Here is a 26127-nt window from a genome sequence, read left to right as displayed (position 1 = left end):
TTTCTCGGTGAAGGGGTTACGAGATTGCTTTGACAAATTGCCCAAGCCAGGCTCCTGTCATTGTCTGTATGTGTTCTGCGTAGGTCACTCGGTGCTGCAACCCCGTGTGCATAAAATCTAGGCCATATTATTTTATGCTGTTTTGTCTTATTTGCTGTCTGACACTGGCTGAGTCTGCGTCTCTTTTGGGTCACCTTGTTTCAAAAACAGCCTGATGGATTAGTGTACAGAGAAGGGCTACTAGTGTCCAGAGAAAGGCTACTAAGATGGTGAAGGGCCCAGAGGGGAAGACGTACGAGGAGCGGCTGAGGTCACCAGGCCTGTTCAGCCTGGAAAAGAGGAGGCTGAGGGGAGGCCTCATGGCGGCCTGCAGCTTCCTCACGAGGGGGAGCGGAAGGGCAGGCGCCGATCTGTTCTCTTTAGTGAGCAGCGATAGGACCCGAGGGAATGGTGTCAAGCTGAAGCAGGGGAGGTTCAGGCTGGACATCAGGAAGAGGTTCTTCACCGAGAGGGTTGTCGTGCACTGGAGCAGGCTCCCCAAGGATGTAGTCACGGCACCGAGCCTGTCAGAGTTTAAGAAGCGTTTGGACTGTGCTCTTAGTCATACGGTCTGAATTTTTGTGTAGACCTGTGTGGTGCCAGGAGTTGGACTCGATGATCCTTATGGGTCCCTTCCAACTCGGGATATTCTATGCTTCTGTGATTTAGAAGACTTTTAGAGAAAATAAAATAAAGGTTAGAGGTACAGGCTAATTTGAAAACAGAAGTGGAAAAATGATTTTGGTTGAGAATGGAGGATGTACCACGGTGTTAGTGAGGCCGAAGGATGTGGCTGGGGGAGCTTCATTTCTGTCAGTCTATGCCACGAGAACAGGCAGATGGGAAGACCAAATAACTCTGTTCAGTGTAATACCATCTTAGTAATGGCTTCATAAATAAGTTGGTAATGTGAGATGAAGCTCACTTAGAATCAATAAAAATGAATTTGTCAAACTATCCAGCTAGTTTGGTTCTGCAAATTCATACTTTCCTGGGTCAATAATGAGGTATGTAGAGAATTAAATTTTCATTAGCAGTGGGATGTTAGTAGAGCTTAGGCTTGCAGTGCTAATTTTTCTGAGTGGCAAAGAACCCATTTGACCCCACGAGGCCACCTTTTTGGCATTTCTATCAAAGCCGCGTGTTGGTTCCTCAATCAGGAAATTTCTCCTCTTTCCCAATGCTCCCACACCTGCTTTTCCTCCTCGTGTTGCTGGCTTGTGGCTGAGCAGCCACCTACCCTAGCTGGCTCTTCACCTCTCTCTGGTACTTGCTGTGTGAAGCTCTACAATCCCGTAGGGGCTGTTGAAGCCATAGTCACCTCTCCCATGGCCCAGAATAGGTTGGAGAAGGTACTTGCATAAAAACAGTGAAAGATTTTTTCAGGCAGCCTTTTCTGCACATTGCTGTATCTTCTTCACTGATAACAGCAGTGATGGGGCAACAGTGCTCAGGGAGAAAGTTGTGTAGACCTTCCTTCTGTAGGAGCAACTTCTCTGCCTTGGGCAGGGTAGTTATTGGGCTTTATACAAAACCTAAATGGAGGAGAATGACTTTCCTCCCACACCGAACTTTCTTGTATCACTTGTATGTCCTATACTTTTGGTTATCTCCTGACCGTCTTATTTAAATATGTAAACACCTGTAAAAAAATGTAATAGTTTTCTCTTTCAGTGCCAACAACACTTATTCATTAGGCATTTTCACATTTCCTAAGAAGGAAATTGATATACCCACCAGTTTTTCGGATTGCTTAAATGAATGCCTTAGTTCTATAGCCACTTAAGGTATGGCAATATTAATGTCTTTGTGTCTTCTATGAGTATGACAATTCCTAAAAACATCAACTTATTAATGTTACCTACATTCTGACCACAGAACAGAGAGTACAGAGACCTGGTCACTGTACTCTACAGGACTTATCCATGGGCTCTTTCAGTCGTATCAAGGTGCTCTTCTGCTTACCCATTTGAGCTGTATAATTGACGTCACTAGTAGGTGGACGGTCCATGTGAGATCTGTGGGAGAGTTACATATGTGCAGCATTATACAGCTGTGTGTGTGTATATGTACATATAATGAACTGATGGTTGTGTTTTTGATTAATAGCAAGCTTCTGTCCTTTGCAGGCTAGAAGTTTAGGCTAAGGTAGGTGGTTTTAGCCACAGCATCATGCCAGATGACTCCTGCTGTCTGGTGGTACCAGCAGCAAATGTGCAGCAGCTTCTCAGATTCTCCAATTAACTCTCCAGCTTCTGGCTTAAACAGCTGACGAAACTGGGTGTATGCAGATACTTTGCGTACTGAATGAAAGTGTCCAAGGCACAGATGCACACCTTATTAGTGGTTGTTAACAAACAGAAGGCTGTAGTGTGGTGGTTAATGAGTGAAGGCAGCTCTGCTTCTCCTGCAGATCTTCTGTCCTCCTCTGGGGACAGTAACCTCTGCTGGGAAGACACAGCAAGTGCGTGGTAATTCCTAAACTGCTGTAGTGAAATGCAGTGGAGCCTGTCTGTCAGAGCTTGGAAGTGCCCAACATAGGGATCTGGGAAGTGTTACCTTCACTTTGTGTTGGGGTTACACACGTACTTGCATTTCTCATTAAATGGCAGTGAAGTTACCAGAATGTTCCTTTTCCCAAACAATAAGACCAAAAATAACGAGTCATTGCCTTATCACAAAATATGTAGGACTTGGCAAAGGTACGTTAATTACAGTAATTGGGCAGTAAAGAAGCTATAGGAGCAGATAATGTGCTGTACATTTTGATGAGGTTATAGCTGTATCATCTTACAAAAAAATCTTTATAATTGACACAACTGAAGAGCTTGATGGTTTAGGTTTCCTGTTGTTTAATCCCTTTTTTTAATCTTTCATGTTGTTTAAAACCTTCCATACTGCTTATTTCATAATTTAAAATGAATATCTTGCATTATTTTGTACAGGTAAGTAAATTCTTATTGGATTGACACTCTTCCTGCCTTCTGGGGGAAAGGCAGGTGGTCTCCATCCCTGTCTGCTGCTCTACCTGGGAACTTAAAATGGTCTCTACTACTATCATGGTATTGAAATGTTGTGTAGTTATGAATGTATTTGTCTTTCCCACACCCCCAAGTTGAACACACTAAAGGTGAAGAGCTTGTGTATTGAGGATGGTGTGAAAAGGAAGGTGCTCAGAAGTATATGGGTACCAAACTTGAGCTGCTAACCGCCGAAGCTAATCACCTCGAGCCCCCAGGGGGTTTGAAGCTTCCCTGGTTGCACAGAGCATCTGTCGCAAAGCAGGGCCTGAAGTCACAATCCTGTGACTCCTGCCCACTGCTCAGATGTGCCGCGTGACAGTGTGCTCTCAGTGTCTTCTGGAGAATGAGTGGACGTTGTCTTGGTGGTTTTCAGGTTGCTGCTGGAACTGCTAGAGCTTCTCTTTGACAAATTCAACGCTGTGGCTACTGCACACTCTGTCGTCCTTGGACACCTTCAGCAAACAGTGGCCTCTCCTTGCAGCCAGTATGATGGTGATATCAAGCTCTACGACATGGTCGATGTGTGGGTGAAGATCCAAGATGTCTTGCAGGTAAGAAGCCTTCAGGTGGGCACACTTTCAGCTTGGGACAGATTTTTTAAACTAGAATATCACAGAAAACAGTTCTGTCATGTTCAAGAGACAGCTGGACTGCAATTTGTCTTGATTTTTGGTAAGTGGGCACATTTATAGCAGACTTTTAAATTCCAATGAGCTTAAATATCAGCAAAAAAAACCCTGTGGTTTCGTCCTTGTAGTGTATGGAGAGGTTGATTCCTTTTGCCTACCAAGTGATTTAGCAGAAGCTTTCAAACAGTGACATTTTTGTTCCATGTTACCATGTCATGCCTGTCTCATAAAGTGTCACAGCTCTAATCGCTTGTCTTCTCTTGTCATCGTGCCTTGGTTATAGTCAGCTGAGACACTAGCTGCTAGCATGTTTTCAGGGAAGTCTTATTTGATTCATATTCCAAGCCACAGCGTACTAAAGCTGTACCGTGCTTAGGCTTTATTTGGTACCACGCCTATCACCTTAGGATCTGAGGCTCTCCCAGGCAGCAGAGCTGTCTGTCACACGTCTGTTCTCTCCTACTTGTGAGGCCAACACACACTCTCATTAGATTGTTTTTATTTTTTTTTTCATGTATTTGTTTTGGAATTTCCCCTATGTCTAATACACAGATGTACACCTCACCCAGTATTTGCTAGAGGAGGTCGAAGAAATTAGCCTGGCGTAATTTACGAGAAGTGGCAAGATTTATTTTGATCATTACACTTCTGTCCTGTTCCTACACACAGTAGGAGCTCTCTGGCTCCTACACACATTTTCATTCTAGGTCACAGGCCTGTTTTACTGCTTCTCTGAAGGTTTGTGTGTCTGTGCAATGATGCACACAGGTTTTTTTGCTTACATGAGTATGGCTGTGTGTGCGTGCTGTGAATGCAAATACTTCTTGGACGGGGAAAACCTAAGTTATGGGCCTTTTGATCGTGCCCACTGTCTCCTTCCCCACTTACATGTCTTTCTAAAGGAGTTGGTGCTTTCATTTAAAGAAATCACGGTAAGTTTTCACCTTGATATAAATTTTCACCTTCCTTCAGTATTGTTCTTTAAAAAATTGATTGGGAATGTCCAGCCAGAGGTTAATGACTTGTTTTCTAAACAAAAGAATATCATAAAATCAAAGCTGTCTGTCCCCATTAAAGGGAAGGGTTAAGGATATGAGGAAAGAGTCTGGCAGGGGGAATCTCCAGACTCCTTTCTGTCACCCACCAGGTCCAGAAAACCTTTAAGAGCTTTGAGTTCTGCAAACTTTGCTGTAGCAGGATAAAGCTTGGTACTAAGAATCTTTCAAGATTTTATCTTCAGTGAAGCAGAATGATGGGGCTGGTAATTCCCCCTTATCAGTGGGGGTTTGTGATGGTTTCATTCCTCATGAGTGGTGCAGTCAGGAGTGAGTTATGCTGGCTATTACCAAATAACGTTGATAAAACTTTTATACAGAAGCATGTGTAGGTGTGCACATACAGAGAATGAGTGAGCTTCCTGTGTTAGGGAGAAAATACGTGACCAAGCTTTCTGCAAGAAAAGTGCCAAGAAATATGTAGCAGCCCACTTGTAAAGATTTCATTGCTATTGGCCTGACAGCACAAGCGTCAGAGGGAGTCTGAACAGCTTCCAGAAGAGGCACGGATAGCTTTTTCAGTGCACAAAAGCAGCACTTTAAGCTCCATAATCTCTTGCTGTTTTAGGGTAAGAGATGAGCATTGACTGACGTGGAAAGGAGAAAATCTTCCATTTCTCTATTGGAAGCCTTGTGTTTTTTTGTATGTTAGTTTCATATGAGCAGATTTTTTTTTTTACAGTAGAATAAAACCTTTGAGCCCAAGACAAAATTATTTCTATCCTGTGTTTTCAAATAGGGATAATTTTTTGAGGGAAGATCTTACAATAGTGGCAGGGGGAGCAGAAAGCTCAGGTTTAAAAGTGTTTATATTTGAACGCACCCGCTGTTGGGGGAGGATGAAAATCTGGAGGAAGTAGGTTAGTGGTGGGGCTCATCGGGGAAACGATGCAATTCCTGCAGATCCTAATGAATGAAACTTATTCATCATGCTGGAGCAGCATCACGTGGCTGGGTAATTCACATGGGTAATCTTTGCCACATGTACATTGTGCAGCTCGGCATGGGAAATACGTTACAGCAAGGTTATCTCTTTGTAGTTGGGTACAAAAGTAATAACGTGCGCTCGTGGTGGGCTGGAAATTGTCCATTGTGGTAAACATGAGAGAGTTGTTTTGAGCAGCCTGTTTTTTTTTTTTTAAGCTGGATTTCTGAATGCTTCCTAATAACAGCACAAAGCGCCGCGGTACGGTATTGGATAGGTGGCACAAAGTCAGGCAGTGTTTAGATACCGAACATGCAGATATAATATATTTTTTGACCTTCTCTGTGAATAGAGGAATAACACCGAACTCGTCAGGAGGAAGACAGAGTGACCTTTTCGAGCTGGATGCCAGAGTGCTAGAAAACAAACAAACAAAGAAATCAGTTCGTCGAAATATTAGGGCAGCCTTGTTCAGGAAAACACAGTTTGAAGTTATTTGTACCGGAGCCAGCCTGGCCTGTAGCTGTATCGCCGTGCCAGCAAGAGAGATTTGGAAGTTGTTTAAATTTTAACTTGCTCTTTTTATATATGGAGCTAATTTAGCTCATCAGTGTAGCAGTGGGTGGGATATCCTTCTGAACAGGATTATCGTAGGGCCGAGCACTGGGCTGGAGATTGCTGCGAGCTGTGTTACAGTGGCAGGTGGAGCTGTACTGAGACGAAGAGTTGCTTCAGGACTACACAGCAAAGGAATTCGGATTTTTTTTAGGCACAATTCAGTGTGTGCGTGGCATTCCCCCATCCCAAGTGATGACGCGCTGCCATTTAGGCTTTGTTATGTGAAAGGCAGAGCGATGTATGTGCTTGAGTAAAAGGCAAGTGTGCCTTCTGTCCCATTGCAGTAGTGTCAGGGGAGCACCAGCAGTGGACATGCAGCTGATGCTTGCCGTGATGGCTCTCCCTTGCTTTTAGAACTTGGAGCAGTTCATTCACCTTTTTTTTAGCATCGTCTTTTGATACCATGATGAGAAAGAGGCATCTGTCCCCGTCGAATAATACCAGTGTTCATTCAGCTGCTTCAGAAACGCCACCTTCCAGTGACAGGGTGATCGTCCTGTCAGCTGCTTTGTAGGAGTGCAATACCCTGCTGCCAGAGAAAACACCAAGCAAATGTGACATCTCCATGCGCACTCAGGATCCTGTTATCAGCTTAGGCTGGTGCTGTTTGCCTCCAAGGAAGAGATCTTCTTTTCTTCTCTAACAGTAGTAGTATTTGTAGTCATAGTTCTCATTTTTTTAAAAAAGAAGGTGGCCTATCTCTGTTTTCTTTTCAGAAGACAAGGAAAATCATATATGTGCTCCAGGACACAGGTTGCATCTTCAGCAGCACCAGGGGGATGGAACACAAGTGTTCAGGCTGGCTGGTGGGCTGTCTGCTGAGAAAACATTTACAATGATTACTGTCCTTTTTTGTGGTCCTCTGTCTAATGCTTTCAGGTGTTTTCCCCGAATAGTGTAATTTAGCAGCCTAACCATTGCTGAAACTGTAAGAAAACTATGGCAAGGGAAATTGAAGCCTCCTGCCTGCCCACACGCTACTGTTCTGTTGCTGCAGAGCTGGAGACACCAGAAACTGTTGAACGAGAGAGCCTCTTCCTTGGCACGTGGAGCTCCTCCGTCCAGAAGCTGTGACGTTTTCTTCCTTGTGTAGAGGAAGGGCACACGAGCGAGTTCGTGATGGGAGCAGGGGATGGAGCGGTTCTGCAGTATGCAGCCAGGGCTGGTGGCCAGCAGCGTGAGCATCTCACTGAAGAGCTGCACTCAGTTGTATTTGCTCTGCCACGCGTCTCAGGGAGTCGTGCAAGAGCACGTGGGGATATGCCAGTAAGCTCAGCCACTTGGTGACTTTGTAAGCAAGTTAACGGCAAAAGTTACCGGTCCTTAAGCACACAAGTGAGCAGGGCAAAGGCAGTGCAGGCCAGCAGTCTTTGTACTCAATTTAATACACTACATCCACTGCTTGGCAGCGTTGCTCATTTTCCCAGCAGTTACCTAATTGGAGGGAGTTGATTTGGTCAGATGGTTTCTGCTGGCTTCACTTTTTGCTTGCTCAGGTCCTTGAACTATGTCTGTGTTGGTGAGAGCAGCAATGTGCTGCAAAGAAGGGGGAACAAAAGCTTTATCCTGGCAACTGTCATTCCATGTCATTCCGTGCCTGAGTGTTTCGGTGCTGGGCTGGGTAACCACAGCTCTCGTTGCCGAAACCTCACATTTATGAATTAACTATTTATGACACAGTTAATACTTATAAAGTAAAGTAAGATTCTCGGAGGAGAGTGTGTTAATATGTCATAAATGCCGGTTGAAATGTCAGAGCAATGTATGAAATTGCTATCGCATTTGGGAAGTTCACCAGGTGATGTCTTGAATCTGCAGCAGCATTATTTTTCAGAACATTTCCTGGTGGAAATTAATGGTTTCACGGCTGTCCTCAAAATAATGCGCTTGGCAGTTTTTCTGGTTCCTTTTAAATGGTTTTAAATGTGTGGAACCGATGCCCTCGGACTCCTGACTGGTGTGTCTCATTAATGCTCATCTCTCCTTCAGCCGAGAGGGTGATGGTTGTGCAAGTGATTTTTCTGCAGCTTTTGAAAAATGCAGTTTCAGTGTTGGGTGCATAAAGCAGGGAGAGAGAGCATTACATTCTTCAGGTTGCTGATATTGAACGTTGGAATTTAAATAATTATGGAGCGGGCCACTTGGCATGTTTTTTTTCCCCCCATTTCTTGTTGGAAGTGAACTGAGAACATGCTTGTTTGTTAAGAAATCCAGCACAGTGAATATAACACAACTTTCTTTTTTTCCTCCTGCACGTATCTACTAACAGCATGAAAATTTCAGTGAACATTTGTGGTTCAGGACGAATGTCATCTGTCTGAGTCTGGGAACGGACAAGATAATTTTGCAGGAAGATATATCTTAAATTTTGGTCCTGTTAAGAATACTTGGAGGGGGTATGTGACGTCCTTCATGCTAAAACATTTGATAGCATTGTTCCAACTTACATAATGATTGAAGTTGTCTCCTTACACTCAAAACAGAAAGTAATTTGGTACCTTCCTTAAGCTCTTTAGAAGATGCAGTAGGTATTGAAGGTGGTTGAAATTGCCCTGGTAAAGGTGAGAAAGTTTTCAAGTGCAAAGAGACTCCACAGCATAAGATGTATTATGCATTTGGAAGGGCAAAGAACAAGAGAGCGATGGCGTACCTTCCCTTTTAAAAACCAAAAATGCGAAGTAGAAATGCCCATCGATCTGTTTTCCCTTTAACAGGATGATTCCTGCTGAAGTGAAGTGTGTTTAAAGCTAACTGAATTGCTTTGGTAACAGACACCTGGAAGAGGTCCAGAGCTGAGCTGGCTATCGACGTCGGATTATTGCCTGTCCCAGGCATTTAATTAATTAATTAAGTCCCCCCCTTTTTAATCGAACTGCCGTATTAGCGCGGCGACACAGCAGAAATGTGTGTGAATAATTCTGCGTTACAGCTTTTATTTCGGGAGTCATTTTTATCCCAGAGCTGTTGATCCAATGTATTTCATAAACACTAACGTTTGCTTTAAAGTTCAAAGAGATAAAGCCCTGCATAAGAATGAGTTGTTTGAACAGCGTACGATCACTTGTGCAGTTTATTGCAGAAGAGGTCACTGAGCTTATGGTTTGGGAGATTTAAAAAAGATTAGCTCATTTAATGAAATGTTTGCAGGTATGTGAGCAAGGAAAAAATCACCTTCTTCTGTCCACACTGTAGAGCCTCACGCTGCTATGGACTTGAAAGGCTCTTGATTTCAGGTGGATTTACCTTTTAATGTTGAGCATAGATGTGAATTTATCATTTTAATTTTTTTAGGGGAATTTATCCCTAAATATTTAAGTAGCTAAATGCATATATGTGCATTAAAAACGTATACATATTATTTTCCTTAAAGACTGTCTTCTACTGGAGGAAAAAGGTGCAAAAAATACCTGTGAGGAGCCCCGTCAGTAAATAATTTACAAAAACTGTTAGTTACAGCAGAGGGCAACTTGGCTAGGGTGCCAGGTTGAGAGAAAGTCTGCTCTGAGTTTGGGAATGCAGAATGGGGGAATGGCGTGTTCCCTACTTTGATATTTGGCAGTTTGAGTGAAACCTGTGCCTTTTGAATCCTTGTCCACTGTCAAATGCTTTCTAATTTATACAATTTGAGAGCATATACGTGTTTTTTTTTGCGGCTTTGTTCCAGCAATGTCACTTAGAAGTCTTTCCTTTGCAAGTTGAAAGTTCTCTGAGAATGAGTGTGAAGGTTGTCAAGTGGCCACCACACCTGACGGGAAGTCTGTGCTTCAGTTGCCAGCAGCAACAAGGGTGTTCTGAATAAAGGTGTACAAAATGTCCTGCCTGTGAATTGCTTCTCAGCCTTCATCTTCTCGAACTGTTAATTAATTATGGGCTGATGTAGAAGAAATGTAAACTTGGCTGCGGATATGTGCACTGCCTTTGATTTTAACCATTTCCCTAGATTCTTGTACAGTTTTATTAGGTCTGATGTGCTTTTTTTTTCTCCTCGGTTACTATCGGTGTCCGCTGCACTTTATTCCCGCTGTCAGCTAGAATTAGGAGAGACTACAAGTAGTTCATCAGCATTTGTAGACATGTTTTATGGGACTATAAAACCACATCTCTTTTGATGTGCTGAGCTTATTCACACTTGGTCCCCGTGTGAGTAGCTTTAAAGGCAGTGAGACATACTCTTAGTAGCATCATAAAAATGCTGCGAACGGGAAAAGGCCAAATGCTCATCATGTCCTCACTGCAAGGCGTCTAATCTGACAGCAGTGCAGGAGGGATTCATGCAGGCAAATTCCCGCTAATGTTAGAGAGTGGCTGATATCCTAGGGAAATGTTTGGAAACTGTTTTGCTTAAAAGCCTTTCCGCTCCTGTGCTGTGCGCTTGGTGTGTTTAACATGCGTGACATTTACAAAGCGGTAAGGTAGAATCCGTTTCTTTTCCTGAGGTTTACCAGCTCCTGCTGTTTCTTTCCTGATACAAAATCTCAGCTTTGTGTTCTTGGGGTGCTACACGATGTTATTGAGTAATTCGGTGCCATAGGAAGCTATGGAATTGCATTAGCTAAAATTTTCTTAAATTTCTGTTAATTTATCTTCCTTGGTTTTTGTTCTTAGACAGGTGTGTTTGCAGGTGAGCCCCTCTCAATGAACTTGCAGGACTGAGACCAAAGTGGGTGAAGAAGCTCAGCCTCCCTCAGTTAGAGGATGCCAGGCTTAAATACATAAGCTCAGAAAGGAGCTGCTAGAATATTAATTTCTAGTTTTCCTCCTCTTTCATTCTGCAAGCCATACCTACCTCTTGCTGCTCTCCATTCACACCCATGCATCCCTTTCTTCTTCTACCTCTCCCCCCATCTTTTTTCTTTCTTTCACCAATTCCGCTCTCTCTTGGCCTTGCTCCAGGGCTGGAGGCAGAAGAAAAGGTCCAGCATTTATGGAGATTTGCATGCAAGGAGCTAACGCTGTAGGTAGGTAACAGCAGCTCCTTGCCACTTGTGAAGGCAACTGCAAGTCTGCTCGCATACACTTGGGAAGCTGTTGCTGCTGCAGCTCTGGACACATAGGCAGCACTTTGAAATGTGTTGTGTGTCACCAGTGGCATGCATAAAACATTTTAGGAACATCTACTTCACAGCATGCTTGTCATCATCAAAGTGACTTAGTCATCTGATCTCACCAGGGTGATGCCATGCTGCGTTTTACACATGGGGGAGCTAATGTTTGAATGAGCGAAACAAACGGAAGGGTTTGGAAATGCCTATTGTTTCTGGTGGGGCCTGTTTTGAGGTTTTTTTGTTGTTTCTGAGTTTCTGAGTTTTTTGGTTTTCTTGACCTTACGGTTGCCCTTCACCACCGAGAATCAGGAAATGAATATGCAAAACACCCAATGCTTAAAATTTGGCATTTTAATTAAAGTTTTTGATGATGATCTACAGGCTTCAATATTCTGTTAATTTTGTACTTTCTTTCATGGTTTCACTGACCAGCTGTCTTTTCAAGTGGCTTTACTTAGGAAGTCTACAAATAGCTCTCAGTGCTTTGAGTAATGTGTCATCAGGTTTATATATGTAATATCTTTACAATGGTTGGTGCAAGCTCTGGTGATAGATGATGAAGACTTGAGTCTGAAGTGGGAGGACTGTGATGCTATTGAGGGCATGTACACGACTGAGGGGCCATGGTGAGAAAGTATTTAAACACAAAACCAACCTCGATATTTTCTCTTAATTAGTTCACATGCGTTCTTTGGCTTGAGAAATTTCTGCTGCACCAGACTTTGACCAAGATTTATCCAAAGGACTTAGCAGCAAGAGAACACAGTTTCCTTTTCTATATATATTGTGCAAATCTGTATGTACAAACCACCAGCAAGTGGCTGATGATTCACCGGTGAGTTCTGGACTGAGAGACTGGAGGGCTCGAAGCCTGCGTACATTGCAGGAAACGACAAACTCCCAACTTAAATTGAGATCAAACGACTCCTCTCCACCTCCAAATCCTTCTGTTGTGCTCAGCAGCGTTCTGGTAATGGCCATGTAAGTCAGCATTTTGTACATTTAACCCGGAACTTAAAACAACAGCAAACAACCCAGATAGATTTGTAAGAAATCAACATGGGAGGTGCTTCTCTCTGTTTCAGTAGCTAAAATGGAAAATCTGAACTACTTCTTGTACCTCTGTTCTGTCTTGTTTCTCTGTGGGAAGTGCTGGTGTAGTGCTTCAGAAGTGCCCGTGTGACGTAGACCCCGAAACAGTCTGAGATGTATTTCTCTATTGTATTGAGTTCATTTTTAAGTGAATGGAAAAGAAGGGCTATTTTAAAAATCTCAACTAAAATCAAAATCTTGGTTCATGTGGTTAACAACTAGTTGCTTTTATTTTTGTTGGTTTTATGTGCTTTTGGATTCTTTGGAGGAGGAGGAGATGGGTTTACTAACCAGTACATCTAGTTTTAGTGCTCGTTACGTGAAGGTACGATGTGCCTGTCGATTGGACCCTGTTGTGAGTGGCAACACTAAACTGAAGTTTTAAATGTGAAGTGTGCACGCTTCTGCCTTACGAAGTGGGATCCTGATTTGCATGATAATGTAATGGGTATTTCTCTAACCATATAGCATGTGAATCTCTGTATTTCGGTTGTGCCAAGGGCCAGCAGTAGCTGATGGAAGTTCATGAGGGGATTTACATAAATTCTGAATAACTGGACAGTGTTTCGGGAAACGCCTCCTGCCTGGCAGGCTGCACTCTGAGGACCTCCCAGCTCATATTCCTTCACCAAACACAGACACCAAAATAGGATTTACAGAGATCAGGAGGAAATGAGCTTGATGGTAACAGAAGAGCCCGTGTCCTGAACTTGTGGCAGCAGGAAAAGGGAATTGATTTAGTCAGTACTGCTCCCTTTCAAGGTACATGATTAATTTAAGTCTGAATTTGCTCCACGCCAGCCTGTCTGGTACACCAGAGCAGATGTGGAAGGGGAGAAATAAGCCTGATGGTTTCCTGAAGTCAGTGGCCCTATGGGTTTGGTAGGCCAAGGAGCAGCACTTTATCTAAGTTAGAGTAAAATGTCAATATTGAATTCCCTCTGTTTAAAGATCTAACTTTAAACATTTTCTTCAAAAGCTGTCCACTATAAAACCATTCAGAAGAAAGGTGAGAATCTTGTGTAACCACCCAGCTTTCCCCAGAAGTAATAGAAATTGTGAAAGCAGTTTTATTTTTGTGGGCACTCTGTCTTCTGCCCACAGATAATACCTTTCATATTTTAAGGAGAAATGATTTGAAAATGTTTTGTTTTACTTGATCTGCATTTCTTGCCAGTAGTCCCCTTCCCTTCCTTCCTCTGTCGTCCTGTTGTGTTGGTGTGAAAGCTTCAGAGAGATGAGGAGTCCCACGTCGGTTTCATATGCACATTTGTTCTGAACTTCCAAGCTCGATGAGATTGCTCTTCAGTTCCGTATTTCAAAATGAATCTGCCATATTTAAGGTTGAGCAGTCAGTTACCAAACCTGGTGACTCAACTGAATGTTGAATCTTCCTGTCTCATGCAACAAAGAAAGTGGTGGTAGCCCTCTGTAGGGCTTGCTGGTAGCTGATGGGTCTGTGGACAAGGCCTCTATTTGTGTCTTCCCTTCAAATTTGGGTCTTCACCACAGCCCTTTATGTAGTTTCAAAAGTTGCAGCGTTGAAAGCCATTTGAGGAAGACAAAAGACCCCGTCTCTCAAAATATGTAATACACGTGCAAAAATATCAGCTTTATTTATTTTAGAATCCACACGTAACTTCTTGTTCCTAAGCAAACAGCGGGAGGAGACTGTAACTGTGTCCATGCTAGGAACCATGGAAACCTATTTTCACCTGAGAGAAGGGGGAGATGAGGGAATTAGTTAATTAAATGTGGCCTGTACACAGTCGTCCTACTCCTAGTATGTAATTAAATACCGTGTAGAGCTCTTTGGGGTCCTCGTTTACTGGAAAAGGACTAAGAAATGTGTGACTGTTGGTGTGCTCTCAGTGAAGCTGTAAGCTGGAAACTGATTAAAATAATAATAAAATGTCTCGCATTGTTAATTCATTCTTTCCAGTAATAAAAGCTGGACTCCCTCTGCTTTGCATTTATAGCATTGGCTTGAAAAAACATCAAAGAGCAGCACTAGGAGAAGAGAATGAAAAATACATGCGTGCTTAGCTTAGATGCTGTGGTTTTGAGTGATGTGGTTCTGGTGCTTTTATTTACTGGAACATTGCCTTTTATTTTTAGTAATACAATGCGACTTAGTGTCACTGATCACTTTTTACCGTGGTGTCTGCGGGTGAAGTGTTGTTTCCCAAAGCTTTTTTTGTGGAAAACTTGGTGGTAGTGCTGTTATTCACAACGTTGTAGTGGCTGAGGAACCCTGTAAAGTTCTTCAAAAATAACTCTGAAGCTATGTTCAACTCATTACTTGCTTTTTCTGTAGTTGATACTGGGGCATCCTATGAATTTCTTTGATGGATGGGGTTTTCCAAAAGAGCCAAAGGCATTCAGGCTCTAACTCTCTTGGCAATCCAGTGGGACTTGGGCAACTAATTACATTAGATTCTTTTGAAAATCCCACATCTAATTTTGCATTATAATAACATGATTTTAGAGGGGTGAAACCTCCAAGAAAAATAACACTTCGTGTAACTTTATCATTTATTTTTTTTTACTAGACAGGGGAGCTTTTTGCTTGGCCTCGCTGATGGCCAAGTCTCTTGTGTCAAGCCTCTTCTAGAAAAGGCTCATAGCACGAGGTGGAGGACGAAGAGCTGGTTGCTGTGTTGTCCGAGGGCTGAGCTATAGCCTTATGCAACACCCAGGATGAAAGTGAGAACGGGATTCTTGTCTGCTGCTTGGCAGATTCGTTCCAACTGCAGAAAGGTTAATCATGTCATTAATTTTCCCTCCTCACCTTAAGTAGTCCGAAGTTGTCGTTTATGACAAGGAGAACAGTCCAAGTCAGTTAAACCTCCCAACAGGTTGGTAAATAGATAAATCAGAGTGGTCCCTTAAGCATAATATCAAAATTCATCCCCTTTTTACTCACGAAGGACAATGAAATAGAACAAGCAGACTTACAGATGATTAGCTAGGGCACAATAAAAGGATGAGCTCACTTTATTGCAATGATTTGGTGCTATGTTCCCTCGCAGTTTAATCAGTGTGTCACATGCCTGATGCCCTGTTAGGAAAAACTGCGTTTCCCAGCCACATTACCTGCCAAAGTGATAAATGATGGTGCCTTTGAATTGTTCTCTCATGCTAACCTCTCCTGATAATTTGCCTTAATTCACAATGGTGTCTTTCCTTTAGAGCTTGTCTTGGTGCTGATGGTGGAAAAATTAAGATGTTACCAAAGATCTGTGGGTGTGATGACTCTGGTGGATAGAGTTCCTAAAACTTCTGTGATGTAACAGTAGAAGTGTTTCTAATATCTCCCTGTTAGTATCTACAGCTTCCTTTCATTTGGCTCAGCTGGCTACGTCCTTCAGTTTGTTTGCAGTGCGGGACACGCAGCTCGACTATTGCAGCTCCATCCATGTTGAGCAGTAGAGTTCATGTTTTTACTGGGGTGCTCTTAATAAAGCTGTGTGGCTCGTAGCTCTTTGGTGTCGTGTAATATGGTTGTTGTGTGTATATATATATATATATATGTATTGTTTTTCTTTTCAATTTGGCCATATTTTCACTCTAAAAGCTTCAGCTTCTTTCTGTGTTGAATAAACTGTTACAACAGGTGGAATTGGAAAGTGCCATGTTTTTCTGAGGCATTTATCTCAACAAAGCCTGCACACCTTGCGGTTCTTCAATGCTTACCATCCCATTGCTCAGGCAATTAGGAAATATATTTATAAATACATTTCAATACTTTATGGTCAGAGGAATAACTGAAGAGAATAAATATTCCAGGGGATGGGACACTTGTAGCTACAGTTGAATTGTGAAAATAATTTTCAGTGCATGGTAAGCGGGTAGGCCAAGGCCCTGGAAAATTTCATGTTGCAGTCTAAATTGGAACATCCGTCAGCTTCGTGGTAGGAAGTAGTACTGAAGGAGAAAGTCTTCTGTTGGTAACTTCATGACTGGTGTGGTTTGAGACAGGGCTGTCATTACCAGCAACTGGTTAGCACCATGCTTGAAGTAGAACTGTGACTCTTTGTGCTTAATAACCACTGTGGTTTTGAAATCTTAGTATCTTGTTTTTTTGGAAGGATGAATAAAGCCTTAGTTACTGTAAAACATCTGAGTAAAAGTAGATTAGGAGATGTGATTTGTAGAAATTTCTATGGTGACTTAGAAAGTCAGCCTTCCCTTGATTGCAACCTTTGTGATTCTTTGAAATTCTCTGAGGTTGTAAGTTGTGTAAAACAGGTTAGAATTTGGTCCTTGTATTCCCAAATCCCACCTTCCTTTCTTAGGAATCATTCTTTCAGCATAATGTTCTCTGGTGTAATATTCTTCAGAGGCTGAGTTTGAGAAATGTTCCTTGTTGCTGAGGCATAATAGTAGATATGAAACATATATTCCCTGTACTTCATATTTTTGTATATATATGTGTGTGTGTATATATAGCATTTTCTGAAAACTGGCTAGATATTAATCTGAATTTTTGCATTGACAGGCTTAAATGTATTCTGTAGTCAAACATGAGCAGAAGCAAAATGATTTCCTACTTCTTACAGTCCACCTAAACATGTATTGACATTCTCTGCAAAGTCATTTGAATGAAAATCCAAACATCAAATACCCAAGTGAAGGGATCTGCAGGTGCAGATGAGAATGAGATTATGAGACTTATCTCCAAGGTCACAAAAATGTGTTCTGCCTTTTGAGAAGTCTCTACTGTAATGTTGAGTGGATTGTCCGTTGTGTTCTCTAACTGGTGCTATGTGTTCCCAGCAGTTCAGCCTCTGGTCATTAGCAAGAAGTGCTAGCCTTATATTTTCTGTTAGTACTTTTTTAAGGCCAGGGGTTCAGGTTGAAGGTTTTGTTAAACATTCTTCTCTTTTGCATTTAGTTGTACTGTAAGCTATATAATTAACAACTTCTTCAAAGTTCGAGTTAAAGGTTCACATATTAATTAGTGGTATATAAAAACTCTCCGACAAAAGCTGTAATAGTTCTTCGTGGCCTGTTGTAAGATTTTTACGTGATCTACTAGGAATGTCTTCGTTTGTGTGCATAATATTGTGCTGTATTAATGATCGTTGCTTTGTTCTGAAAGCTTGCATAGGATGAGTGGGAATCCCTTTAGCTTCTCCCAGCAGCAGCCCCCTCAGAATTGTGCCTCAGTGTCTGCTACAGAGGTAAGTGCTGCAAAACGGAGCAGTGCAGCCAGCAAACGCATCCAGGGTGGAGCAATAATACAGTTAACTTCAGGGAATTTTATGAATTTAATTTGTTCCCCAGCCAAATAAATAAATAAATAAATGTATGTGTTTTTTTTAGCCTAAAAAGAAGACGAAACAGTACAACAATGCCTTTAATAAGAAAATGCAGACACACTTGGTTCTGAGAGTCTAGAAGTTCCATTGAATGACCCCTGTTATACCAGCTGCATTGCCAGACATGTTCCACAGCCAGCTTAAAATGGGCAGTTTCAGGTATCGGTCAGTCTATTTGCTCAATATAGACCCAATTTATCAATTCCCAGGTAACTCCTGTATGTGCACACAGACATAATTTAGAACTCGGGACAGACTGCTTAAATTATGTGCGACCATGTCTGCGTTGGGCACTCTGTTTGGAGTGGGTGGTATTTAAGTGGTTGCTTTTTTTTTTTTTTTTGGTGCTTTTACTCTCCGAATAACTACTCTAGTGCTCAATGATTTAATCATGTATGTATGGTCCTGTTTGCAATTCATCCAGCTCAATGCAGAGGTAATTCAGCAGAAGGACTTTTGTAATCCTGATTCTGTGTAACCCTCCTTAGTGGAATGGGAGTGGAGAAGAAAATTTTCGTGAAGAATGCTGTAAAAATTTTGCTGTCTTGTGGATGAAAGATCATTTGAAGAGCTCTTCTGCTTCTCAGTTTTTCAATTCTTTTCTGTGTTCAGCAGGGCTCTTTCACTCCCCCAGCTCTCCTGTCATCTCGCATCCATGAATTCCTCTTGCTGAAAAATTCTTTATCTTTTCACTGCAGTCCAGGCTAAAGTATCGGTAAGAGACGACTTCTTGAAGGTGTCTAGGGCATTGAAAATGCATTTATGAGCACAGAATCAAAACTTCTGAAGCCTGGTTTCTGTTATGTCATCATCCCTTTGAAAAGGTCCTATATGGCGTTAAAGGAGCTGCAGGCCCAGTGAAGATGCTTATGTTGCACTGACAGCGGTTGCAAGGGCTGTTGCTCGTCTTGAGCTTCACAGTGCTGAATTCCGGCGTTGGGGGAGGATTGTGGCCGTCTGGTGCTAGGGCAGATTTTTTATTTTATTTTTTTTAAAACAAGACAACCAAAAACCCGGAATGGCTACTCCATCCAAGGAGAAAGATTGGTCGCTTTGAGGTGAATGTGAACTTTTTTTAGGTCCTCTGTGCTGTAACTGAGTTCACAAATGACATTTTTTGCTTTACTAAACTTCTGATGGCTGTGTTAAAATAACATCAGTCCCAGCACCTCAGTAAGATCCTGATGATGCTGGCATTTATGCACCTGCTAAATTTGGCTTGCGCAAGTAATCCAGCCAGCGAGACTGCCTGTGAGACTTCACTTAAAATATGTGCTGGCTTAAGCAGAATAAAACTGACTTGGTGTACTTAATGAATCTGAAAAGGTTTCCATGGAGTATTTGCTAAGCTTCAGCTTATTTCTACAATCTTGAGAACAGCATGTTAATTGGTAGGAGACTGGCCATCCCTTTGGACAAAAAAAGTTAGGCCCCAAATTCTAGTTTCTTTTAAACCCAACTGACCTTCTGATTTTGAGCTTCAGTAGAGAGCCCTTGGGTTTAAGATGTTTGTGTTTTTTTTCCCTGCCTTACGTGCCTCATTTTGTCTCTGAGTTTTCACAGAATGGCAGCAAGGCTGAGGGTGGAGGCACCTTTGGCTGAGGGTGGAGGCACCTGGTCCCACCCTGCTCCAGCAGGGCCACCCCAAGCTGGTGCCCAGGCCCACGTCCAGGTGGGTTTGAAGCTCTCCAAGGAGGGGACACCACAACCTCTAGGTACCTGTGCCAGGGCTCTGGCACCCACCCAGCCCAGAAGTGCTTCTGGTGGGCAGAGGGAACCTCGTGTGCTCCATGTTGTGCCCAGTGCCTCTCGGCCTGGGCCTGGGCACCACTGACAAGAGCCGGGCTCCATCTTTAAACCTACCTTCAGGTACTTATGGACATTGATAAGATCCCCTGGGGCCTCCTCAGTCCCAGCTCTTTCAGCCTCTCCTCACAGCAGAGGTGCTTCAGGCCCTTGATCATCTTCACCCTTCATGTTGGACTCTTCCCAGTGTGCCCAGCTCTCCCTCATAATGGGGCGCCCAGAACTGGACCCAGAACCCCAGGTGCGGTCTCCCCACCCACCCAGTTTCTCCTCTGTGCCCAAACTTCTCATTGCTTCTCTGCCAGCTTCTGAACCTGCCCATCCTTGGATAATGAACAACATTTTTAGGTTAATCTGTTCATGCTTTTAGGGATGTTACTATCCATTATCTACATTGTATATTACTGCAGGGTAAGCTCATACTCCTAAAACATTCATGCGTGTTGTAAACACCACTGTACAGTGACAAGCAACTTGCTGTTGTTGCTTTCTTACATAGAATGAGAAAATCTTGTATTTAAATCTTAAGGGTACAGTCTGTAAAATTCCTGTTTTCCATGGCACGAGTTGATGTTTATAAACCACTCTCATCCGAAGAGGGACTTGCTGTGGCAGGTCGAGTCTCAGGCTGGGGAACAGCAGGCGTGAGTCAGTCCTGACTGCATTTGGCTTTCTGTGCGACCTTGGACTAGTCGCTTGTTTGAAATAAGGTGGACAGTTTGCCTTATAATAATGCGCGCTAAGCCAAAGACTAAAAGGCAATAGAAAGGCTCTTGTGGTGTGACGTTTGAATTCTCCATTGTTTATTTACATCTCCATTCTACATTGTTTATTTACATCCTTTGTTTTGCTTTGGGGAATTGTTCCGCTGATATCCTTTCAGATCTTTATTTTCATGTGGTCTGGTTGATTAAACAAATGGCCATGTTATTTTTGAGTGTGGGATGGATGCAGAGGCTGTTCAGTAGCTATTCTGTTGTTTAGCTCACTTGTTTTTTCCATTCCCCAAACTCCTATCTACCCTGAATTTACTGTTTTGGTCCATCCTTACTGCTGCATTATTGTCTGGAACATTTCCTATTGATTTTCTGTGTTGGTGACAATTTTCTCTTTTGAACACAGTTGTGAAGAACTGGAAGTAATTTGGTCAGAGAAGGTTTTGTGCTTCCTAGGATCTAGAGGACCTTTTAAAATCTTTTCTGTAACCTGATTTGAAGAGGTTTGATATTCTTGTTTATTGAGTTGTCATTTTATTGAGGTCACTTTGTGCATTCCTTTCTTTTTTGGAAAACTTTTGTTTTCAGCACAGCATGGAAAGTTCTTTTTTTCCTTTAGAAAAACTCTTAAATATGAAATGCATTGGATATTCCACGTTGGGGTTCCTCTACAAACCATATATCGAAAGCAGAACAGCAAGAGATTGACTTTCACAGAAAAAATTGTTTATAATTTCATCATTGTCAGTGAAACCCTTCTTGTGCAGAGTTGAAGGCAAATGGAACATTTTGAGGTGGAAAGATATTTATTAGCGAATATTGATCTGCGAGTTCTGAATTGCAGAGATAAGTGATTAATCTGTCACATAATCTGTCAAAATTTGAATGTGTTCTTGTTAAACGATTCATTCAAACGGCAGAACTAGCAGTTTGGAAATTATCTGTTATTATCTGGTGTTCAGAGGGACGGAGCAGCAGTTGGGGAAAGGCTTCAAGGATGCTACTGGATTTTTTGTGTGTCTGAGATTTGCATGTGTGGGGATATCAGTGTTGTCAGCGAGGTCTTGATCTACAACGTGTTGAGTGCTTTGGCCCTAATCCAGAAAAACAATTAGATGTATGGTGTGATTGGGACCCTTCACATGTTTTAAGTTGTGTGTTTGCTTAAGTGCTTTGCTGGCTAACGGCCAGGCTGCCCGGCACCTGGCAAGGTGAAGACGATGTTTTTGTAATAAGCTAAGGTAGAGCCTTTTCCAGAAGGTGACTGAAGCTTATTTCTATATCTTCACTGGGAGATGACACAGCCTGAATCTCCACGGTTCCGAGTAGCCCCGGTGAGTTCTGTTTCCTGAATGTCTCTGTCACTTGTGGAACTTCAGGACATGAGGATAACGAATAACGTGGTCATTTATATTCTGCTCTTTGTCCACTTGCAGGTGGAGTGATCTGTGAATAGCAATTCCGTATCTATTTAACAGAATCTGTCCTGTTGGGGATTATAAATGTCGTTCCTCAGAAAGCGAGGGCTTCAGTGTATTAATGGTGCCAAGCACCTGTGTCAGATCCATATTGTTTGCGTATATGAATGGATAAAGATATTTTCTCCTATGCTTTCAGCAGTACCAGTATTAGTATGTACTGTATATGGGGAACTGATTTTTAAGACATGGGCATCTCTAGTTGCCCCAAGAATTTGAGTGTCCTGTGTTCATGCATTGTCCTCATCAAAACCCAGGCTGTCTGCACAGACGTGTAGGAAAAATCCTGCCAAAATTGAATTCCTGTCCTGCTGAACAGATTCCCAAGAGGCCATGGTCCTACCTGAAACCTAAAAAGAGAAGACAAAGACTAAGAAGAGAAACACCCAAGTCGATATGTAGCCAGTACTCAAATTAAGTGAAAGAACACTTTGGGAGAAAAGTTTAAAAATTTATTTATTTTTTTCAGTAAAGTAAAAAAGAGTCTGATTTTCCAAACTAGTGGGCTCTTCCACCAGCGCGGGAAGACTTTCTGAGCCCAACGGTTATTCAGCTTCTGTGACAGTCGTCTCAAATGCACTTCAGAAGTACTCATCTTAAAAAGCTGACTTGGAGCACGGTACAGGTTGAGACGATTGAAAGGGAACTTTTTGCAGAAAACTTGCTACAGAATGTAAGTAGGAATTAAAGGATGTGTAAGACATCTTTTTTTCAGTAAAATCTAAGGCGACACTACTCAGTGATCGAACAGATTAAGGGCACAGAGTAAAAGATATTTTTTGCTTATAATTTTTTAGAGAGAGACTTCATTTTAAAGAGGAAAAATGAATAATGGACCCTTTCAGCAAACGTAACTTAAATATATGGTCTTAAAGATAGCAGGGCAGTGACAAAGAACACTCTGAATTTTACCATTTTCTCTTTTGATAACTTCACGAATTAAAATTTCTGAAATACGTGATGGCTCTTCAGTCAGTGGGTGGGTGAACAGGCTATTATGTGGTTGCGTCTAGTTGTCATGATAATTCAGGAGGGACTGTTTTCTTATCCATATGAAAATTTGGTGGTGATAGATGTCAAATATTTGTCTTGAGTAGTAAAGTAAATATTTGCTGTCTAAGTGTCCCCATCAGTGAACAAATCACTTGCAAACAACAACATATTGCAGGAAGGAGGATGCATGAAATTACATAAAAATTAAAGATGAAGCAACTGAATGAAAAACAGATATCAAATAAAACTAAAAACCAAGTTAAATAAAAATTAGGTGGTTGGATTCCCGTGTGATGGAGAAAACCAAGACACGGAGTGCATTATGCAAAGGTGGCGAGATGACAAATGTCAGTGGAAATCTGTAAAGCTGTTTGCAGACTATGCATGGAAGACAGACTTCTTGTAGGAGGTGGAGGAACATGGCTTTATTTAAAGAATTCCTCTGTCTAGTGAGATAAAAACTCAGAGTACAGGGGAGACCACATCAAGGGATGAAAATATGATGCTGTAAAAATCGGAATTTATTAGCAGGTTTTATTAGTCCGTGCATTGAGGAATGGAAAGTTGTTTGGAGAGAGGTCTGAGCCCAGCACTTGTTAACAAATTAATGGTGGCTGCCATCCTCCTTCGGTGATGTCTAAGCTGGATAAGTGGAAGATTCACAACCAATTGGTGGAGCTTTTGACTGGTTCTTGTAATGGCTAGCCCAAGAGCCCACCATAGGAGGGAAGAGGTTTGGGGGCTAAATCGCAGATTGCTGTATGGCACAATGCACTGTGGCTGGGTCAGAATGAATAATATGACATAACTAAGAGTTGTTCTAGAGTGTAATTATGTTAAGCATCCAGAGGAGCAGCTGTGCATCAAATAATAAAATTGAGAGAAAACGGAGTAAAGTGAAAGGTTAAATTGCAAAGTCCTACATAGGAAAAGGAAGCATGATTCTTAGCTTTCAGTTGTCCAGTCTTAGAATTATGTTCCTCTGAACAGTAAGAAAAACAGCAAATAGGTGAGCGGTGTGGCAGCCAAGGTTCTAGATGGGTTTGTTTGGCCTAAGGAACTTAAAATTTAGAAATTAAATTCTGGAGAGCCAGTAAGCTGAAATGTATTTTTAGAATAGGCAGTAGGAAGGAAGTGAAGATGACCATGGTGGGTTTGGGGGATCAAATGTATTTGGTATATCTTTAGACGATTAAAATCAAGACGCCTGTAGAAAATGTGTTTTTGTGAAATTGTCCATGGTTATGGGTTAACATGACTAAACGTTATGGGGAAGCTGAATGATTTTTCTGAAACCAGACTCTACTTTTTAAATTGCAGATGAAGAAGCTATCCTGAAATGTCTTTTCTGATTATAAAGATGTAAAGGCAGGGCTAGAGGCTTTAGAAGGAACTTTGAAATTACATTAAGCTCAAAGGCAGTGTGTAAGAAGGCTTTTTTAGGAAGGAATAGTATGAAGTCACTGAGATGCCACAAAGATGAGCAGCCTTCCCTTAAAGCCTTCAGCTGTGGACTGGAGGACAAGTGGAAATGTCTTACATGTACAAAAGATGCTAGAAATGATTTGTAGGGGGAGAAATTAGCTCTTGTAAGTTTTTCTTTTTATAGTTGGAAGGGATGAAGAAGTTTCCAACAAGTCAAAGTTAGCCTTTGGTTGAAATGCTGTCTTTTTTATTTCATATATATATGTGTGTGTGTATGTTTTTTGTTTTCTTTTAATTGATTAAAGAAACTGACCTGGAGGCATAAAGTAAGAAACAGTGGAAAATGATCAGAATGAAATGAAGAAAGGTTAAGTCTTTTTCTGATAACCCTCGTGGTGGTTATCAGGCTTATTAATGGTCTTCTAAAAGGTCTCTGCAGGAGGACAGCAAGTTCTGACACCTGGCATAAAATCTTCTGCATTATTTGGAACAAGCAGGGACTGATGAATCTGAGATGTTCAAACAAGTTAGCAAATGGGTATCGGAGGGGAAAATAATATTATTTGATTAGCTTCCTTGGGTCTAAATTAGCCAAAGAGAGAAAAGTGGTTGTCATTTGTAGAAAGCTGAGTAGCAGCTCCACTTAATGTGCAAAGTGGTTCAAGCTAACAAGATGCTAGGGTGCATTAAAAAAGGCTGTCAAACTAAATTTGATATTGTCTGTATAGAAGGGGATGCTGCGAGCCTCATCTTGGTCTCTGCCCTGAACGGTCTGAGCTGATCTTGAAGGATATCACAGAAATAAAAGGGGTTAGGAGAGGGGCAGGGGCAGTTGTAGCACACACACAAACTGCCGTCTGAAGAAAGGTAAAAGTTGGGCTCCTGTCCCTTAGAAAGAAAATAAATTAGAAGGAACATGATGAAATAACAGGTTGGGTAGGAAGGGTAGGTGGTGGTTCTTGTTTTCTCCCTGCTCCAGGAACACGAGAGGAGGGTCTTCGGTGCCTCGAAGAGGCAGGCGATGGATGCAGAGCAGTAGGTTTTTCAGGTGACTATATTAATCTAAGGAACTGCTGCTTGATTCAAAACATGCTCTGCTAAAGTCCGTGTCTTTATAATTCATTATCTCCTTGAGGGTTTAAAATTTATAATGAAAAATGGCCTAAACAGTATGGGCGCTTGGACAGACCTTTGGTCACAAAGGATGTTACAGCAGTCCGTGTTCCCCACAAGCATGGTAGGTGCAGATTTCCCCTAAAGGAAACTAAAGAAGCTCCTTGTCTGCTGAATTTGACAAAGATCAAATTTAAATGGAGAAATCAAATCATATATTTGAGGTGTTTCTCCATGGGTTCCATTTTCTGCTTGCAGAGGATTTCATCCAAGTCCATATTAGGCTATTGTCCCTCTTTCTTCAGTACCATAAATAAGTTAATTGTGAAATCCAGCGGTGGAGGACCCATACAACTTAATGACAAAACATTTTTCATGCTGGTTTTGCCTGCACCTTCTTAAATGCTACTTGGCAGGCCCCAAATGAATGAAGATGGGTTGACGGGGGCAGAGGGGATATTGTCCTCTTTATAATTTTAATTCTGGAAGGTTGATAATACTGAATTAAGTGTTAGAGAAGTTACCTACACCAGGTTTGGTGTAGATACGTGACCTGGTTAGTGCTACCTCTGGGTGAAAGACCGTGTGATAATAAATGTACAGAGGAGAGTGATACTGTGAATGACCTCACCATAGTAAAAAGTTCAGCCAGAGCTTGTGTTCTGTGATATACATGAGATGAATCAACTCTGAGAACCAGTGCCACAGAAAGCGAGGCTTCTCACATGCCATCTGCTAAGCAGCTGAAAAAGAAATGAATTCTGTATTGTCAGAGAAGTGTAAGAATGCATTCTGTTGTTAACAAATGAAAATTCAAAGGGTCTCAGAAACAAAAAGTAGAAATCC

General features: G+C 41.9%; 1 protein-coding gene and 1 long non-coding RNA gene across 7 annotated transcripts in view; one reads left to right on the top strand and one right to left on the bottom strand.

Annotated features, from left to right (window-relative positions):
- Positions 1 to 26127, top strand: part of EXOC4 (exocyst complex component 4) — a 382143-nt gene that overhangs the window by 55573 nt on the left and 300443 nt on the right. For all 6 annotated transcript variants that reach the window (XM_040546059.1, XM_040546040.1, XM_040546051.1 and 3 more), the window contains exon 7: positions 3436 to 3613. In XM_040546059.1, coding sequence (XP_040401993.1) covers positions 3436 to 3613 — 178 coding nt within the window. The remainder of the gene's footprint in view (positions 1 to 3435; positions 3614 to 26127) is intronic.
- On the bottom strand, positions 14950 to 16635 carry LOC121064491. The gene is made up of 2 exons (XR_005816519.1): positions 15523 to 16635; positions 14950 to 15176 (listed from the first exon to the last, which is right to left on the bottom strand). It is a non-coding gene; the product is annotated as an uncharacterized LOC121064491 (long non-coding RNA).

This window comes from Cygnus olor, chromosome 1 (genome assembly GCF_009769625.2).
Source record: "Cygnus olor isolate bCygOlo1 chromosome 1, bCygOlo1.pri.v2, whole genome shotgun sequence".
Lineage (NCBI taxonomy): Eukaryota > Metazoa > Chordata > Aves > Anseriformes > Anatidae > Cygnus > Cygnus olor.
Note: the sequence above shows the minus strand (reverse complement) of the source record. Positions and strands in the feature narration are given on the sequence as shown.